The 20,754-nt window shown below is 45.2% G+C and overlaps 1 protein-coding gene and 1 long non-coding RNA gene across 7 annotated transcripts in view; one reads left to right on the top strand and one right to left on the bottom strand.

Annotated features, from left to right (window-relative positions):
* POU6F2 (POU class 6 homeobox 2) overlaps window positions 1-20,754 on the top strand; it is a 373,231-nt gene that overhangs the window by 335,816 nt on the left and 16,661 nt on the right. For all 6 annotated transcript variants that reach the window (XM_059170548.1, XM_059170550.1, XM_059170551.1 and 3 more), the window contains 2 exons: window positions 6,900-7,106; window positions 19,977-20,145. In XM_059170548.1, coding sequence (XP_059026531.1) covers window positions 6,900-7,106; window positions 19,977-20,145 — 376 coding nt within the window. The remainder of the gene's footprint in view (window positions 1-6,899; window positions 7,107-19,976; window positions 20,146-20,754) is intronic.
* LOC131829128 (uncharacterized) lies at window positions 7,100-13,289 on the bottom strand. The gene is made up of 3 exons (XR_009352745.1): window positions 13,106-13,289; window positions 11,591-11,641; window positions 7,100-7,965 (listed from the first exon to the last, which is right to left on the bottom strand). It is a non-coding gene; the product is annotated as an uncharacterized LOC131829128 (long non-coding RNA).

The following is a 20,754-nucleotide window of genomic DNA, read 5'->3' on the forward strand; positions in this document are numbered from 1 at the left end:
CTCCTCAGCTCAAAAACCATTGCCTCTCACCTTTAGATTCCTTATGGCGTATGTTCCCCAACTTTGAGGGAACACTATTTACTTAACTACCTTTATTAACCTAGAGGTGAGGGAAAACTCCCCATGCCCCCTTCCTGGGAGTGAGGAAGACACACAGAATTTTTAAATCTTTCTGTGTCTGCCCTCTGAATTCTAGAAATTGTCCTCCTGGTTTTCAGCAGCATAGTCTATTCCCTCCCTTGGAACGCAACGCCTACTGAATCTTGGTGCTTCGATGGAAACTTTCAGCTTAGCATTCTATTATAAGACAGGAAGGATTTAACTATTTTTCATGGTGAACTACTGTTTTCTGTTCTTCTTGGTAAACTATTTTCATAGTAAAGTCATACCACTCAGAAAAATACAAGAGAGTTGTACAAATTAATACAAATGCCAGGAGTTACACACAGGCAATATAAACAAAATTAAGCTAAGAACAAACGTTTATTGAACATCAGTTTGGTTAGTGAAGTATTGTTTGGAGACTTGTGTCCCATTTCATCCTCACAATGTCCTTATGAAGTGGATGTCATTATTCCCATTTTACAGATGAATACCCTGAGGTTCTAGGTAGTGAGGTCATTTGCCAACAATCTCCCACTGGTTAGGGGTTAGGGGCAAAACCTGGGTTTGCACCTGGGCAGTGGATAATTTAATTCCTCTATAAACATATCCTAAATTCCATTAAGCAGAATGATCTTTAATGGCTCTTAGGAAGATTTTAGAGGATTATTTTTATTGATGTTATGGTTATCTTTACAACATCTGGTTTTCATGCAAATTATCCTTCTCCTAATGTGACCACAAGTGACACTGCAAAGATCCTGGCACTTCTAATTCTTTACTCTTGTCTGTGAGTGGGGGTCTGAAGTTGAAAACCAATCATCCAACAGGGATCCTAATTCTGACAGCAGGAAACACTGAGTAGGTACATATTCCCAGGGGTAGAACACCTCTCAACACCCAGAACACAAGCATCAAAATGTATACCTTCAGCCCTTCTTTTTCGCAGTTGCTCATTAAAGAACTATGTGGAGTCCCTTTCTTGCAAATTGGTCTGATATAATTTGCCTCATCTCCTGGGCTTCGGTGATACCACCTTCAGGCACCGCCATGCCCACTGCCCATGCCCAAGCCAGACATTGTTCATCCCTCATGGTGTTATATTTGTCCTGAACGCTGACACCTCCAGAGTTTGGGGAAGCCATAACCAACTGATTGCCATTGTCTCCAAGATTAAACCCAAGGGTTTAGTTGAGCGTCTCCCTCTTTTGAGCTCCTTCATCTGCTTATCTTCGTGCCTTTACTGTTTTCCGGTTCAGATTCTCTGCGAAAGCCCATTTCAACACAAACGCCTCTCTTCTTCGCCATCGTGGACAGAGTGCTAAATGCAAGAAGGCCCCAGTGCATCTCAGAAAAAAAGAATTTCATTTGGGGAGTAACTGTATTCTCCTACCTTTCCTGGAACCAACATCCTAATCGGAGCTGCCAAAATAATGCTAAGTGGGTTTAACCTTACAGTTGGAGCCCAGTGAAATCACACTGAATGTGTTATTTTTGTAAAATTTTATTTATTTGACACAGAGAGTGAGAGAGAGAGAGCTAGAGCACAAGCATAGGGGAGGCAGGCAGAGGGAGGAGGAGAAGCAGGCTCCCTGCTGAGCAAGGAACCCGATGTGGGACTTGTCCCAGGACCCAGGGATCATGAACTAGGCCACAGGAAGATGCGTAACTGACTGAGCCACCCAGGCACCCCACACTGAATGTGTTATATAAAGAAGACAAAATCCTCCCTCAGAGAAAGAGAGAGAATGGCTGTTGCCAGACCAGAGAGGAAGGAGAAGGTAATGAGCTGTTTCTATCCTGGGGATCACTCATACTGGTTCCTTGGCGCTCTGGTGCTCTTTGTTGGATGCTAGTGTTAACAAAAGCCTCTTGACCAAAAAGTGCTGAGATTACACAAATATTTGGCAAAGAATCATCTCTGCTGATGGACTGAAGATGCTGAGAAAGTCACCGATTCACAGCATTGATGGATTTCCTTTTCTTAAAGATACGTGCAATGAAATTGTCAATGGTGACATCTGCAAACACATTCTCTGTGGCAGAGTTTAACAGCATGTCATAGACAATTATGACACGTGGCCTATCAGATGACTTGTCTGGGTGCCCTGGGCTTCTGTGATGCCAGCGTCTGCTGTTGCTGAGGATACCACATGTAGGCAGTGAATGAATTCAGTACATGTCATCTCCATCAGTTCTAATTCGTCCCTACTAAGCATCTCAACTAGTACGAAGTCTCTAAGGACACTGTAAAGATAACCACGTGACCCCAAATTGCTGAGATTTGCTACAGTTCCAAGACAATCTTTATGATGGCTAAAGTCCTCATTGCCGCTGAATGCACAACAGTCACTTTTATGGGTATGCCACCCAAACTTTTACAGGAACAGGGATTACACGTGCTAACGAACACCGGCAGTCACTTTAACTATATTTTTTTAGTTGCTCTTGTGCCACAGACTTCATTTTCTGTTGTGGTTTATGCTTATAACTTTTCTAAGGAAAAAGACAGGTGGACACGAGCTGCAACAACCAAGGAAGTCCTCCGTCAAAGAGGCCAGATCTTTTTTAGATCTCAAGCTGTCATTATGATACGAAGGGCCCAACCCTAGTTACAGCATTCATCAGAAGATGAATCATTACAGTTAGAACCAGGGCAAAGACATCGAGGATCATTGCAAACAATGCCCGAGCTATTTGCTGTGGGACTGATGAGACAATAACTTCACCCCAAAATTTCTAATGTTGTAACCAAGGCATAAAGTAGGCCACGCATTTTGAATTGAAGTGGCAATGACTCCAGAACCTCTCTGTCAAGGATTCAGGGAGGCATTTTTCCTCACCCTTGGCCAGCTAGAATGGCATCCTAGCGATGGAGCTCCTATCCAGAGCCTCTCACTACTTCCGTCCACATCTTTGTCTTTATCCCGGAAGTAACTCCATTTCAGCGCTCCTCTCCACCCGCTCAAAAACCATCGTTGAATCTCCTTGCCCGGATGCAATTTGACAGCTTCCATGCTGACCGGTCCCTGATCCATTGTCTCAACCCTCTTGCTTGAAAACTAGTCAATGCCCCAGCCCCCATGTCTCTCATGGCCAGCTCGTCTGTTGTTTGGAATGGTTTCTCTGCCCTGCCGAATCCCACCCAAAATTCGAGACTCAGCTCTGCCCCATTTCTTCGGTCAAGTCTCCCTGAACTCCCTCATCATTCTTCCTCTGATACCACTCATTCATTCCCAACAGACCTTGGAACACTCACCACGTGGATATAGAGATTCTTATCAGTAGTCCTTGCTACTTGTTTGGTATATATCATTTTTCTGTTGAATTGATAGAATCTTTGCATGAGATGTGCCTGCCTTGTTACCCCTTCCTCTGTCCCTAATTGCATCTTCTTAGTCTTCTCCATGACGCATGATGCTACACTCCACGCAGAGAAGAGTCAGCAGGCACTAGGCTGCTCTGCCAAAGTCAGTTCTCTTGTTGCAGTTAATGCCTTGACCAGGAGTCAAAGCCTACTGGCTGGCTTTGCTCACTCAGCATCTTTCCTTCAGAACTCCCCTAGCAGCATATCCTTAGCTCTGTGAGCCAGAAACTCAGACTCCAAAGGGCTTGGTCTCCAGATGTCTCAGAAGCATCCCTTCTCTCTCTGCCCTCAAGAAGGAGCTCTCCAAATATCAAAGGTCAGTTTTAATTTCCTGATTTCCTTGGAATACGTATTGATGTAAATACTTCCCTTGAATATCAAAAGGCCTCTGATTTCAAATACAGTTTCAAATACAGTAAACTGCCAACTTTACACAAGTAAAGAGCCAAGTGCCAAGAGCCTCACACCATGGCTGCCTCAGCATCTCTGGCTTCCTTGTTGAGATCTCTCTGGCATCAGGATCGGAGGAAGCTTTTGGGTGAGGTCTGTGGAAGTACTGAGAGGAGTCGGGGCCAACCTGAACAAAACGGGCACATCTGGCAATCTGTAGACCGCACTGTGTGATCATCTCTACCCTCAATGAACGGGAGCAAATGAAAACCAGCGTTCTGGTTTTCACTGGGGGATGTTGGGAAACCCCCACAGTGCATTGCCAAGTTCTTGCCATGCCCAGAAGGTCATCCCAACTCCCCTGCAAGGGGAACAAAAATGAGAAATGCACAGCTTCACAGAAGGCTTCCAGACCTTAGAACGGTCCAACCACCCCCCCACCCACCACCTGGCAGGCAAAGCCTCCTTATTAAAGGATTCCTCCAAGTGTGCAGTTCCAGATCCCTCTGGCTCCCATGCTAGCCACGGCAAGTGATGCTGGGTCCCCCAAAAGAAAAGAGGAGCCAGTGGGGAGGAGTTTTAGTGGCACTGTTTTAGTAATGTCAAGCACAGTATTCAGAGCAAGGATGCACTTTGGGGAAAGGCTGGAGAGTCGTTTGCATTTGCCTTTCTTCTTTGCGCTGGGAAAGAAGGCAAAGCATCTCATTACCGTGATGGGAGCAGAGACTCGTGTCAATCTTCTGGGAGCAGAATGCCTCCCAGCATCACAGCGGGCTTAGCTGTCAGGCGCTGTGCCTCACTGGGAAGCCTTCTTCCGGCTTACTAACTCACATGGGCTCCTAAACACGCTGACATGCTGCCTAAAATAGAACCCACAACCCTGCCACCTAAACCAATCTGGCTTCTCTCGGCTTCCAACTCAGACCAACCTGGTGGACTGGGGTTTCTCAGGTCGAAGACACGGGGAGGCCAGACCGGACAGGTGCATCTAGGTGTGGGAGGAGGAGCCTGCTCCCCAGGTCTCTACATACCACCCGTGGGGTCAGAGGGACAGCTTCTGGGTCCTGAGCTGCTTCGTGCAAGACCACTCATCAGTGCGGCACTTACATGCTCTCATCTATTGATGTGGACTCGTCCTGACCTGGCTGCCCTGCTGGGACGGGTTCACCGCTGATGCTGCCAGACGGACCCACAGGCTTGCCCAGGGAGACCCGCAGAGTGATGGACTCCCTCAGGGCCTGCTGACTGCTTTCGCAGGCATTACGTGACCTCCAACGGCATCCGCTGACAACTGCCGCCACTGCTTTGTATGCACACAGCTGCTCCATTAGCACCGTCCCTTTGGGGCTCCTGCAGTGGGAGCAACAGCAGCGCCAGGAGGATTCCCTCTTGTCGCAATCCTCATCACCAAACCGTGTTTGCCCTTGTGGTTCTCCTGCCAGTCTTGCTGCTTCTGGAATCGTAGGAGTAGCAGAGGCTAGAAACCATTCGTCCAAAAGACATGTGTTGAGAACCTGTGTTCAAAGCCCTCTCTGGAGGGCTGTGGGACCAGAAAACAGAGTCATTTATAAACTCGGACTGCAAGCTGCATGTTGTCCCAACGGAAGTTCCCACGGGACACGGTGCCCTCCCGAAGAGTGGGCCCTCTCCCATGTCCTCCCTGCGGTGGGAAACAGATGACATGATGGAAGCGCTGCCATCAGGGGTTTGGTGCACCTAGACTGCCCCGCTGTCACCTACCAACACCTCCATCAAGCGACAGCTGGGCCTCCGCGGTCCCAGCCACTTAAAGGGGGCAGACTAATGCCCACTTCCTAGCAGAAATAAGAACGTGGAAGGAAACGAAACCATGGACGTAAAAGCACTTCTGGAGACAGTATTATAAATACGCCTAGGTGGTCCTCACGTCATGTGACCACAGTTCACCCTGGGAGGGAATCCTGGAATGTGACTACAAGAGCAGCCCTGCTGAACCATCCTGCACTGTGTGGGAGAGGAAAGCCTCCAACTGCCAGCTCCGTGACTCCCCCAGAAGAGTCCATAACTTTGGAAGACAGATCATCTTTTCATTCTGTACTGATTAAATTTGCCCTTAGCAGCATAGGAATGTGATCCATGTTTCCAGCTTTCATAGACACGGTGACCATTTGCCATCTTGCCCACGCTCCCTTTGCTCCCTTCCTCCTCAGCGCCATCACCAGATCCAGCCAGGTCCCTCCTGCAACACTCCGCCCCATCCCCTCACTGAAGCCAGAAGCTGCTAGACGCAAGCAGAAACCTTCTCTGCCAGCCACCACAGAAGCCCTGAACTTCTAACCCTTAAGACCTGGTTGCAAATACATTATCTAAAATGCATATTTTCAAAAAGTGCCATTTTCAGTTGTCATTCCAACTCTATTTTAAGAGTTTCAGGCATTCGTTTATGATCCCAGTTCTCTCAAACCTTCAGAAAGCGGAAGCTCCCTGACTGAGCTGGTAGGTGGCCGAGCTGGGAAGGCAACCCTGTCTCCCTGATGCCAGAACTAGGGTGGAGAGACGCACTCCTGCTAGGCTGCTGAGGACCTTGGGGGAGTAGGATGGAAGGTGAAAGGATGCCGGGATGTAGAGAGCAGAGGAGAACAAGGCAGGGGAAAGATGTGAGGGAGCACAGCAGGTCTGAGATGCTCCTCTGGGGAAGAGATGTGGCTTCCCTGCTAGAAGAGGGTCTTGGGTGCCTGTGAAGTCCATCTTCTGGCTGGTTCTGAGACAACAAAGCAGATGTCTGTGAAACCCCAAGTTTGCGTCTTCGCCAAAGGTTGATTTTGCTTTCAAGTAAGGTGCTTCCCCCCGCCTTTCCATGCATCCCGTTCACGTGTGCTTATCTCTCCTGCAGGTGCTTGTTCCCTGCCCCTGCCTTCTACACCCTCCTCCAGATCTGGTCACAGTCTCTCCGTGGGCTCTTGGGAGGCTCCTGCACAGAGCAAGGCATGAGTGACCTTCAGCTGCATGTGCAGAACCAGAGCAGAGCCCGCCTCCTCACCTCTGGGCCCATCTCTTGCAGATTATTGGGACCATCCCTCTGATGCCGAATCCGGGACCATCGAGTCAAGCAGCGAGTGGCACTCAGGGCCTGCAAGTGCAACCCATCACCCCCCAGCTCCTGACCAACGCCCAGGGCCAGATCATTGCCACAGTCATCGGGAACCAGATCCTGCCAGTGATCAACACCCAGGGCATCACGCTCTCACCCATCAAGCCCGGCCAGCAGGTAACGGCCCAAGTCCAGGCAGCCGTAGCTGCGTGGACCACCTCCTTCCCACTCGTCTTCTGTTTGCGCTCAATCAATGACGGGTAATTTTTATAAAACCACAGAAGATTCCAACCTAAATCCTAACACATCAATAATTTTAAAAGGCAAGTAGCTCTTATTACATTCTTAGAGAATATGGGTAAGAGCTAGTTCTCTAACCTAAAAATATGAATATATTAAGTTATAAACAAATAGCCGCCTAAAATTCAATAGGGATGTGTCCTTGCTTGGACACTGGTGATACTTAATTTTCAGACAATTTTAAAAGGGGTCAAGAGGAAGCCAAGTCCACTTCTGCCTTAACTGTTAATGAAAAAAAAACTGCTCCATTGTGAAATAAAGCAGGAACTGTCCCATAGCAGGGCAGGTGTGTACAAGGTTTAGAATCATCACAGAGGTGGGAGCGGCCAACTCTGTCTGAGGAGTTTTGAGTTCTCACGGAGAAAATGGTTTGGGGACAGAGTCTTGATGAATGAAGACGTAACAATGATGGAATCACAACATGCCAGGTCCCAGGCACAAAGACAGGGAAATATGAAGGAGGATGGAGCGTCATGAAATAGAAGAAAGGCTCATAGAAAGGGCTCCATAATCAAGCTGGAAAGGATGGACTTCATGCGATCTTGAACGCATTACGCATCATCTCTGTGCCCCAGCGTCCTCATCTGAGAAATGGGAATAACCAGTACCCGTCTCGCAGAGTGGTCACGAGGATTCAGTGAGTCCATCTGTATGAAGTGATTCGTGCCTGGTACACAGTAAACACTTACACGCTCATGATGATGGTGATGACCGTCCATTCGGCAGCCCTGGAAATCTGTAAGAGGTATTTAAAGGGAGGAGTGACATGTTCAGTTTTATTTTTCAAGAAAACAACTCTAACTCGGGGAGCAGATGGAGGCTGAGCTGAAGTGGTGAAACATCGATTGTCAACAAACCATTTAGGAGACTATAGTAAAACGTGGACAGGAATTTATGAAAGCACATGCCAGATAGTTGAAACCAAGAGTCTGGAACTGTAGTAGCACCAGGACAGGACCTGAGAGTCAGCGAGTGCATACATTGTCACTGAAAGCAAAACCAACTTTCAGAAAACTCAGGAGCAGCATAAGAAGGAAGGAAGACAACAGAGTCACTTGGGGAAACATCAGCTTTTAAGGAATAGAAGAGGAAGGGAGAGATGGAAGAAATGGCCAGTTAAGGAGGCGAGGAATCTAGAGGGTAGTGATCGAGCATCCAAGAGTTTTTTTTTTTAAAGGAGGAACCAACACAGTGTCAAACACTGCAGAGATGATATCAGGTAAAGCAATGGAGAAATATCAGTTCTCTCTTTGTTGTGACGCTTTAAAGTCTGGAGCTGCTCTGTTTGAAACATTTTGAAACCAGCAGCAGGGTGAGTGAAGAAGCCAAAGCTGGACCAGGCTGAGACCCAGATTTGCAGTTGGAGGGTGCACTACCAGGAAATGTGGTGGGAGAAGACAGATACTAACAGTGAGTACGTGACTAAGTACATGGCCTTATGAGTTGTTGGAAAACTCTATAATGGGAAGCGTCTAGCAAGGAAATAGGATGTGAAAGAAAAAGGAAGAAGAAAGCACTGCTCTATTCATCATCTGTAACAAAGTAGAAGTATCTTTCCAGAGATCTCAGCCATTTGGCTTCTGATCCAGCCATGCATAGAGCCCATTCTTGGTGGCACTTGAAGGCTATGCTTGGAAATTCAGCTACTTGTTCAATAAATATTTTTAAAAATCTGTTTTATACATATATATGTATAAAAATTTTATATATGTATAAATATTTTTAAAATATTTAAAAATCTGTTTCATACACATATATATGTAAAAATACATATGTAAAAATACATATATATGTGTATGAAACAGATTTTTAAATATTTTAAAATCTGTAAAATACATATGTAAAAATACATATATATGTGTATGAAACAGATTTTTAAATATTTTAAAAATATTTATACATATATAAAATTTTTATACATATATATGTATAAAACAGATTTTTAAAAATATTTATTGAACAAGTAACTGAGTATGTATGTGTGTGTGTATATATATATATATGTATATAGATTCCCACCTGCTATTTGTCAGGCACTGTTCCTGGAAGCTAGGCTCATAGACATGACATGAGACATGACAAAGACATGACATAGACATAGACATGTCATGTCATAAACATGACGGATACCATGAGTCTAGGGAGGAATATGGACATTCATCAAAGACTTGCACAAATATGTACCTGAGATCTCTAGTAAATGCTGAGGGAGTAGCGAGGGGATCTAGGAGCAGGTCCAGCAAGGACACCTCCTCCACTGAGGGAGGAGGAAAAAACCAAGTCAGGCCTGAACACACTTCCTAGAGATGGTGACTCTGGTCTTATGCCCTTTGGTTCTCCCACCGAATCTGTAAGTCTACTGCCTGGAGAGCCAAGGCTCCCAGCACCCCTCTTCTTCCTCAGCTTAATCCTAGGCCGTGGTGCAGTCCCTGCCAAAATATACCACTGAGGACTTCGCTCCCCCTCCACACCCCTGTCTCTCAGCTAGCTTATCTCTTATACTATATACAAGATGCCATTGGACTCTTTACCTTCTAAATGGTTCCTTAAATAAGGCAAGAGATTCTATCTTTTATTGGCTTTTTAAGACTTATTTCTATCTGTTCAAACTTAGGCTAAAATTATCTCTAGGAGGGAGAAAATGAGATCAGCCTCTTTTCATACAATCTGCTAAAACTATTTCTGTCAGCAAAGCCAAGTTGTAAATTGCCACAAAGGTGATGAATTAATTAGAAATCATCAACATTTAGTACAAAGTAGTCTCGTTCTCACCTTGGATTTCAGTAGAGGGCATGTAGGTGATAGACAATTTGAGTTACATAAAATTACAGCTCTAGATTTGAGGTAGAACGATTTTAATCCAGGAGAAGGACCTAACCAAGAAATGGCATTAAAAAAAAAAAAAAAAAAGGCAGAATATGGTACCATTCCTTCACTCTTTGCCCAAAGTACACATCATTTCCACAGCCTCTCTTGTGAGCACAGACACACCTCAGAAACGTTCTCACCCTGCACCTGTTGGTCGCTGGAGCAAACTTCACTATCACTGCAGGAACATTTGGTCCTCTGCTGCTCTAACCTCCATGGTTGTCTTCTTTACTGTAGAATTAGGACCCAGCAACTCCTAAGAAACAGCCAGCCCGGGGCGCCTGGGTGGCTCAGTGGGTTAAAGCCTCTGCCTTCAGCTTGGGTCATGATCCCAGGGTCTTGGGATGGAGCCCCGCATGGGGCTCTCTGCACAGCGGGGAGCCTGCTTCCTCCTCTCTCTCTCTCCCTGCCTCTCTGCCTACTTGTAGATCTCTGTCAAATAAATAAAATCTTTAAAAGAAAGAAAGAAAGAAAGAAACAGCCAGCCAGCCCCTTGGGGGTGTGCCTTGCAAATCCATTTCACGTCAGTTATAAGCAGGACTGTCCTGGACTGATGTGTGCACAAGTGCCTCTGGTGTACCTTCATGCTGAGAGAACACATGAGCACAGCTGGAGAAGAGTGGCAAGCGAAACTTCCTGAAACTCCAAGCAGCAGACACCCCGGGGCCCATCCTTCTTGTTCTAGCCACATGCCCATGGTCTATTCTAGTCCCAGAAAAATCGAGGGAACCAAGGGTGAACCTGGTTGGAAACATCAGGAAATGGTGGAAAGAAATGAATGACTGGTACTGTTTCTTGCCATCCGCCTCTGAAACACCGTGAAACACTTCAGAGCACCTAGTATGGTTAACAAGTTGGGTGAACTGATGGGAGACAATCAAGTCTGAGTCCTGGACATAAAAGCTGGGATCCTGAGGAGAGCGGATCATAAAATGCCCAAGCGTCCAAGAGTAAAAAGCTCAGAGCTGGAGGTGTAAGGATAGTGGTCTTCAATTTTTTTTCTTTAAATATTACCCTTTACATTGAAGAAATATAATACAGACAACCACTAAAAAATAAAGGATTTCTATCATACAGTAGAGAACTTTCTCAATTTATTTTTTCATGTGATTTATGACAAATGCCTGATCTCACAAGAGCATAGTTCCAACAGTAAAATACATCATAAATTATAGGAGCAGAAAGTTCCCTAGCTCACACTCAGGAGGGAGTTCACTTTCATGGAGTGAAGTAGCTTGGATCAGATTGCTTGTGGTGATTTGTTTTAATTTAACAAAAATAATTACATCTTTAACTTTATTTTCACATCTACCTAGCATTAATTAAAAGAACCTGAATAAAATCTAAGGGTAGAATGAATGAATGAATGAATGAATAAAAACTAAGAGTGAACCCTCAGCTACTCTTGATGATGATTTATGCCAATGATAAAAGAATGCCAAACTACAAAGTTATCATCTGGAAAGCAAGCAAAATATTTCTTAAATACATACCATGACTTGATGGACCTAGATATAGTCTTCACAGTATCACAGCGGAGATTCCTGGTGAGCAGTGCAAGAGAATTAAAGTCAGAAAAAGACTAGATTTAAAAAAAAAAAAAAAAAAAAAAAAAGGAAAAAAAAACAGAGAAAGATGTAAGTATCTTTCTGTGCAAGGGGGAAAAAAAAAAGAAGCTACTTAATCCAAAATATTTGGTGGATTTTGAAAGGAGCCTTTTGTTCCTTCCATGGGACTCTACAAAGTGTGAGGCCCCAGATCCCTTTACAACTGTGACTGTGAATTAACGATGTGTCCATAAGCAGCACAGACATCATTTTTATGTATGTTTATTCTCCCTTTAACTAAATTCCAACAAAATTTAGCAGGAGTTTTAGCACGCTTAAGAGCGTAGGGACATTTGAAAGGAAAAAATGTTGCAATCTGTAAAATCAAAGCAATGGAATTTTTCGAAAATTAAAGGCTGTGGATATAATCCTTGGAGACTGCCATCTACGAAGGCATGTGATTTCTCTTCAAAAAGTAATCTGGTGTTAACAGGAAGCCAAAGGAAGGTAGTTTATTTAAATTACCCCCCCAATGCCATCTGATTACCCAAATACGTTCATCTGTTTTTCAAGTAAATACAATATGTACTCCCTTACCTGCTTTGGAACGTCAGCTGCCCTTCCCAGCCCCCACCTGCCTGTAACAGGGGTCCCTGGTCTCTTTCCGGAGCCACCCACCATGAGACACAAATGAGGCGTTTCCACCCACAAGGATCTGAAGCAGCACAGGAATTCTCCTAGATGGATACAACGCCTATCACTGGCTCAACGCAGAGAGCCCTTTGACCTTCCCGCCGCACAGCTGGGCATCTTGCCTTCCGGTCTCCCCTTGTCACTCCCTGCCAAGCCCGGTCCACAGTGCCCCCGCCCGCAGCGCCTTTCCCACCGCTTCTGTCTGGCAAACTCCTGCCACCGCCCCTCTGTCTGGGATCCCTCCTTCTCGAAGCTTCCCTACATGCTCCCTCATCTCTGCCTTCCCTCCGTTCCATTCATTGTCATCCCTTGTGCTGTCATGAGAAATCTACGCCGGCCTGAAGGACGGGGACCCGACTGACTTGGCCTCGCTCTGGGCCCTGCCCGCGGTGAGGGCTCAGTCGATGGCGTCCGGGTGAATCGCTGCCCACTTCCGGGCGGCGGTGTCCCAGAGCCGTGCTTCAGAGCAGCCCAGCCCAGGCCGTGCCTTCTGCCGGTTTGCTGCGGTTTCCACGGCCTCACCTGCGGAGAAGCCGGATAAGTCCGCACGGCGCGGCCTCCCCAGTCACCTCTTTGCGGAATGTGAACTCGTTCCTCCCGCCCGCCCACTCGCCCACCTTACCCTCTCCACTGCGTGGACTCCCTGGTTTTGTGCCCTGCTCTGTCCTACCGTTGCGTGTCCCCGCTGCTTTTCAGGACTGCCACCGGCCTTGCCTGCCTGTGTGCAGGCATCTCCCTGAATCCCGTCCCCACCTGGCTTCTCCTCACCTCCCTGCAGGCTCCAGGGCCTAGTGTGAGGCCTTCTTGCGTCCAGCGGAAGCGGGCGTTTCCGCTTCCAGTGCGTAACTCCCCTGCAGACCAGAAGTGTCCGAGGGAGGCTTACATCTGGGGCTCTTCCTCCTGCCCAAGTGAAAGAGCTGTTTCAGGGTCATGGAGACAACTGGAAGGAAAATTCAGGGAGTCTCCTGAATTTCCCCCGCCAAAAGGACAACTCCCTCCTTGCTTTTTTCAAGCCTTCTAGAAAGGAATTCAAATCTCCACTTCAGGTCATGTTCCAGGTCCTCAAAATTTTTCAAGCTGGTTTGTCCTGATGTAAACTCTAAATCTTGGCAAATCTAAGACCTGGGGTCCTGTCCTACCCACCGTAGAACGAGCAGCTCAGTAACACAGTAACACTCAGGCGGTCCTCCTCATTCTTGAAGGTTCTGATTAAGTCCAAGCTGTTGTTTCTCTCATCTGGCATAATAAATCCTATTCCTTTACCCTTTTTTGAAGAAAAGCTCCTTCAGAACCTTTGTGTGGTCCCCCAACCATGAGCATCACCTAGGAACTTGTTAGAAATACAAATTCTTGAGCCTCCTCCCAGATGTACTGCATCAGACCCTCCAGGCAATGATCTCTGTTTTAACAGCCCTTCCAGGTGATTCTGACGAATGCTGTATCTTGAGATCCACTGACTGAATTTCTCTTTAGGCTATTATAAGGTACAGAGTAGGTACTCAGAAAAATGCCAGCCTGTGCAGGGAGGGAGAATCACCATGTCCTCCTTCATGCTCTTGTTCCTGCTAGAACTCTTGGGGTTGTGTTAACATTCTCATTGCACCACCTGGGGATACAGCCTGGCGTTCATTATGACTCCCTGACATACTTGTAAAAGGCCAGACCTCCTGCATTTGGCCTTGGCATAACTGGAGAGTTTTTTCTTCCCTGAATTAATCTCTCTATATTTAATTCCATTTGAATTCTACTCTTTATATGCACTCATTTTTCCAACTTGTCTAGCACATTCCACATTTTATTCCACTTCCAAGACACTTGTCACCTCCACTTATTTTTATAGCAATTGTGGATTCAATTGGAAGAGATGCTTTATTCCACAAACTAAAACATTATTAAGGATATACTATGTTACCCATGAAAGCTATACAGGGAGCCAAGGGCATAGAAAAGCAAGAACATCTATAAAGCATGCTTGCACTTGAATTTACTTTTGTTGAATATATTAAACACCCTTTAGTTCCAGCCAACACAAACAAACCAACGAAACCAGCCTCTGAAAAGCATGGAAAGGGAGAAGATTTTGAGACCCTGAATCCTATCCTTCCCTGTTTGCCATTTCCTGGAGGAGATGGACATTCCTCCCTCCTTCCCGGGGTAATGCAAAGCCCAGGCTAACATGAATTGCCCCTTCCCTCTCCTGTTTTGTTGACTCTGTGCTCTCAGATTGTATGAGCCTGCTTGGGCTACCATAACAAAATGCCATAGATAGGATGAAGTTTATTGTCTCACAGTTCTGGAAGCTGGAAGTCCAAGATCACTGTGTTGGGGAGGGATGTCTTCCCCTGAGGCCCCTCTCCTGGGTTTGCAGGTGGTCACCTCCTTCATGTGTTTTCATGTGGTCTCCCCCCTTTCCCAGTCTGTGTCCTAATCTCTTCTTTGGCAGACACCAGTCATACTGGATGAAGCCCATCCTAAGGACCTCATTTTAAGTTAATTACCTCTTTGAAGACCCGATCTCCCATTATAGTTCCATTCTGAGATACAGGAGGTTAGGCTTTATCATACGAATTTGGGGTGTAACACATTTCAGTCCATAACACAGCCTATTTACATCTGACTTACAGCCCAGTAAAAGGCAAGCAAGAGATTCCTGGAACTTAATGAAAATAAACTCCAGCTCCTTTAGGCAGCACAGAGAGGGTGTAGTGAATAAATAGAAAATATCATCATATAAACAGGATACTGAGAAAAGTAAATTTGGGGTGCTCCAAATAACTGGGACCCATTACATTAAACAAAGGACAATCTATAGACAACCCAATCCGAGGTGTGTCCCAGACGACACTGAAGTAAGTCATAATGCTCTGGCCACCTCTGACTACCATGATTCCCTAAAAAATATGACATTTTTAAATACTTCAGGACCTGTATGTAGAAAATAATCCTAAATGGAAAAATACTTAAATTGTCATATTTAGCAAAAAGAGATGAGATGTGTTCAAAATGATAGACCACCATGTACGCTCGTGCTGATCAACCCTAGAGTGTAGCTCAGCATGTCCCGTTTGAACACACATTGTCTGTTCCCACACCCCCAGCTAGAGCTTCCTGCTATCTCCCTGACTCATACCTGCTTCCAGTGTAGACAGGAGCGGGGCAGCGGTGTGCTTGCTGGAAGGAGTTCTGGCTCCTGAGTCAGACTTCTCTGGACTCAAAGCTCAGTTATACCAGCTGTGTGACCCCAGCTAAGCCATCTTAAGTTTGTTTCCATTTCTGTAAGGACAACACCATCATATAACCAAGAGGGCTAATACCAAAATTTAAAAGTACACCCAAAAACACGTGGGAAGCATCCCATCAATGGTACCCATGTAGTTGGCTTCTCAAGATCAAGGCAATGTAATAAAACATCTCCCTCTATAGAAGCTTCCAAGTTCTCCTTTTTCTCCAGGAAGGAAAAGGAAAGAAGCTTTTCCTCCAGGCTTCTCCTTATTCCCTAATTCCCTGCACTTTCTGTCACTTTTTATGGTCCATTATGTTTGAGGTATTTATACACCTATTTCTTTTGCCAGTAATTGCACATTACAATACATGATTTTCAGATTCAAGTCAGGGTCTGCAAAGCTACATCTAATTAAATGACATTTTTCTAATGTTGCTTATTTAAAGTCTTGGAGCTTTTTTTTTTTTTTAAGATTTTATTTATTTACTTGACAGAGAGAAATCACAAGTAGATGGAGAGGCAGGCAGAGAGAGAGAGAGAGGGAAGCAGGCTCCCTGCTGAGCAGAGAGCCCGATGCGGGCCTCGATCCCAGGACCCTGAGATCATGACCTGAGCCGAAGGCAGCGGCTTAACCCACTGAGCCACCCAGGCGCCCTTTTTTTTTTTTTTTTTTTTTAAAGATTTTATTTATTTACTTGACAGAGAAATCACAAGTAAATGGAGAGGCAGGCAGAGAGAGAAAGTCTTTGAACTTTTTATATGGAAAACCACAGTTGTTTAATGAGGAAGCTTAAATCTCTGCTTTCCCTTTCTTTATTTGGCACATGTATTTTTAAGTATGATATTTCTAAAGATTAATGCATCAGAATCATTAGACTAAGAATATCATAGATAAAGCCTTTTTTGTTGTTGTTATTTACCTCAAAGAATTACAATGTTAGGGTTGGGAAGTAACAGAGGTATTACTCTAACATCCTCTTTTTCTGAGGGAAGAAGTTATTAAAGAGGGTCAATCTCTGGGCTCACTTTGGTGTACAAAAGTCTATTCCATCTAAACTTACAAGTGATTCTAGAATTAACAGATACATGTTTATACACTCCCTATTTTGGAGTGAGACATATGGGCTCCAGTAAGGATGCTACTGATTATATAATGTCAATTCTTGATAAGTAAGAACTTTTCAGAATTTTTCTTGGTCTCTCCATATTGTCTGGTTAAACTCTGGAGGGAAAGCAGAACCCCAATGTCCTAAAAAGAAAATGCTTATTTTCTTTGAAAGAAATGTATCTTTCTTAAATTCTTAGATATCTTAGAGTCATCCCATTCTCTGACTGTGTGGACACCGCACAAGCTCTTAAAAGAACTATTTTATTTTCCCCTTGAATTTCTTCTCCTGCATAAGCCTTAGTTTGCTTTTTGAGTCCTTAGTGAGGCTGCAACCCATTAATTTGTTTCTCTACTGAGTTGTATCTGAGGAAGAAAATTTTAATTGATTATTGTCTTACCCAGTTCTTTGATGGTACTTTACCACACCCAGGGCCAATAAAATATTGATGGAATGGTAAAATAGAAGGCTATCTCATGATCCAGTGACTCAAAACTGTGAAAAGCTTTTGTCAAGTAACAATATTTAGAAGGACAACTCAATAAGTTAGAAGGGGTAGACTGACATGCAAATATCCATCACCTTTTATTAAGCAAATTAAAAATAGATTTAATCTTTAATATGTGTCCCTACAGAATAAAATTTACTGGATTCAATGTTGATTATGTGCTTGGTAGATTGGCTAATTACCTTGGGACATATACTTGATGCATATTAATTTGGGTTCCATGTCAATTATCACTATCTTTTATTCACAGTATAGCCTCCATTTAGCACAGTTCAGGAACAATAAGGATGTGCACTTGAAAGGTAACTTCAGGCAATTCTGAAGGGGGACAAGATGGCACCCAGAAGGAGCCCGGAGCTATGAATGAGAACCCGGGTTCTAATGTGCTCTGGAACACATGATCTGGGCCAGTCATTCACTCCTTGTTATCAGGCTTGGTGTATCTGCTGCATGGGAATGTCATGTGAACCCGGAGAGCAAAAGCATTACCACGAGGGACCAGAAGAGGAAAGAGCTCCTTATGCACTTCCAGGGTAGCATCTTACTAACAGCTGTTTGCGGGTAAAATGTTAATTGGTGGTTAAAAACTCATTAAGGAATTTAAAAGACTGAGAAACCCCAAACCTTGGTAAGGACAGAGAGCAGCTAGAATTTTCGTACATTTCTTGTGGAACACGAAATGCTACAACCACGGTGGAAATCAGTCTGTCTGATAATTTCTTTAAAAAGTTCAACATGCATTTATAGTACGAGACAAGAATTCCACAATTCCCCTCCCAGGTATTTACAGAAGAGAAATGAAAACACAGGTATACACAAACATCCGAACATCAGTATTTACGACCACTCTGTTCTTGATAGCCCCAAACCGGAAATAACCCATATGTCCATCAACAGGTGAACGGATGAGCAACTTGTGGCATAGATATCTTTATAAATATAGAGATGTGCACCACAAATATATACTATATATACTACTCGGCAATAAAAAAAAGCGATGACACTGCTGACACATGCAACAAAACGAATCTTAAAAACAATATTCAAGCCAAAAAAGCCAGATAAAAGAAGAGTACGTACTGTACGGTTCCATTCTTAGAATCATGCCAAATGAGTCCGTTGTGACAAAGTCCACTGTCCCACTGGGGGAAACTGATTCAAAGGGGATGGTTGAACTTTACAGAATGATGGGAAGGAAAGTTCTACATCTTGATTATGTTGGTGCTTTCACAGAGTATCTATTCGACAAAACTCTTCAAACTGCATGCTTGGAATGGGTATATTTTATTATGTATAAATGATCTCTTGGTAAATTTGAATGAAAAATGAACACACAAACACACACACACAACACACAGGGGAAACAGTGACAAATGTGCAATTGACACGTCCCAGGCTGGCTGTCAGATCCTGAGAAGGTGGTCAGAGATCAGGTGAGGCCGTGAACTTTGGTGGGAGGGCCAACCACTGTTCAGGGCCTGACCTGATTCTACTTCCCAGCTGCCTTCCTTTTGTAGAAACTCTGCTACACCTCTGTGAGTGTGAAGATGGCCAAGAAAGAAGTTCGTAAACCAAGGAGGGCCATCTCCAATCACAAACGACGCAATGGCTGAGGCTGATCGTGGACCTGTCCGGGGGCCCTTGGGCTGCCTGCTTTGTGTCAACTTCCTGGCTGGTGGGAGAGGGGAGGGCAACATGCAGATGGAGAAAGACCCCTCCTGGGCCTTCAGGGGACCTGGTACTTGCACTTGCTTCCCTTCCCTCCAACCTTCCTCTCCTGAGCTGGGCTTTTTCACCACCCAGAACAACCAGCCTTTGAGAGGCTCTAAAGGAGTCATGAAGAAATGGACATAAAGTCAGCCTTTGTCAAGGCACACTGAATTTTGAAAATTAGGTTTATTCTTGCTTCTGGCATGATGATTAAGAGCTCGAGCCTACGGGCCAGACTTTTTACATCCAGAAATCAGCTCCCCTACACCTACTGGATGAACCCACAAAACCCTTTAACCTCTCAGAGCTTCAGCTTCTTTGTCTGCAGAACAGAGGTGAAAATAACACCCACTTCACAGGCCAATGTAAGAATTAAATGAGCGAGGGTTTCAAAGTCCTTAACACAGAGTGGCACAGAGTAAGAAAGCAACAACTGGAAGCTGCAAATACTACTGGATGTTTTTGTCCCGGCTGCCCCAAATTATCTCTCCATTTCCTACAGGACATCAGAAAACGTTTTCCCCCCACTTTACAGTAATCCAGCCAGATTTTGGATCAGGGGGAATAGACAGTTCCTAGACTCAATTCACACTCAGCCTAAAGGGGAACTTTCCTAAAACTACCAGTTATAGAAGCCAAAATGCTTGGGTGCAGCCACACCTGTGAGCCTGAGCTGTGCATTCCAAGTTCATTGCAAACACTGTATTTTATCTGTACCTCCCAGAGAGGCCTGTCAAGTGCGCTATAATTGTGTGAACAGGCAGAAAAGAGTCCAGCCATACACTGTGGTCGAGAAAGGTAGAAAATTGGATGCTCTTGCCAGCCAAGTAGGGAATTAATAATATATTTAGGATTACTAATAAAATGCCTGTCAAGCAAGCAGCAACATATTATACACAGACACACACACACACACACACACACACACACACACATTCCTGTCAGTTGGTGTAGAGTTTGCACTGTTCTTGAGAAGTATAATGTTCTTGGAAATACAATGCTTCAACCCCAAATGAAACTTCTGCCCTCTGGTGTCTCCCCACCCTGATTTCTCACTCCTGTGTGTATTTTTTACATCCCCCTCCCATGTAGCTCCACCAACCCTCCCAGACGTCAGTGGGTCAAGCAGCCTCCCAAGGCAGCCTTCTGCACCTGGCTCACAGCCAAGCATCCATGTCTCAAAGCCCCGTCCGCCAGGCTTCCTCTTCTTCCTCTTCATCCTCCTCTTCCTCAGCTTTGAGCGTGGGCCAGTTAGTCAGCAGTAAGTATCCTTTCTGGCTCGGTTAAATCGTGGTGGCCTTCTTGTTGCCTATCTGCAATGCCTTCCCTCCTCTCTCTCTCTCTCTTTCTCCCCTCCTCCTCCCTTTCTCTCTCCCCACCGGCCCTCCTTCCTTCATTCTCCTGTTCTTTTTCAACATCAAAGAGGAATTTCCTGGCCTTTCTAGGCCAATAGCAGAATAAGGTCTCTGCCCAGGGCCGGATGGCTCCTTAGGGAACCAGGGCCCCAAAGCACACCCCCTTGATGAGTGTGCTCAGGGGCCGGTCTCTATCTCAAGTGCTTTCTGCCACGCTGAGTCAGTCCTGCTGCTTTCAGAAGGGAGCAGCTGATCAGCTTGCAGGCCATGAGCCCCGGAGCTCAGAACTGAAATAAACCAACAACAGGCACTCAGCCAGCAGGTCAAGCTGCTTTTCCGTGCGTTTGAAGTCCCCTGCCATTCTGTTTGTAGGTGTCAGAGGAAATAAAAGAGAGCGTGCCTGTGGGTGGGTGGATGTGTGCGCGCAAGGAGCGGCCTCCAGGGGTACATGGGGAAGCTGCCTGGGCTGGAACGAGATGGGAAATCTCTGAGCCACCATTCATAAAATAAAATAA

The sequence above is a fragment of the Mustela lutreola genome, chromosome 4 (genome assembly GCF_030435805.1).
Source record: "Mustela lutreola isolate mMusLut2 chromosome 4, mMusLut2.pri, whole genome shotgun sequence".
In the NCBI taxonomy this organism is placed as follows: domain Eukaryota; kingdom Metazoa; phylum Chordata; class Mammalia; order Carnivora; family Mustelidae; genus Mustela; species Mustela lutreola.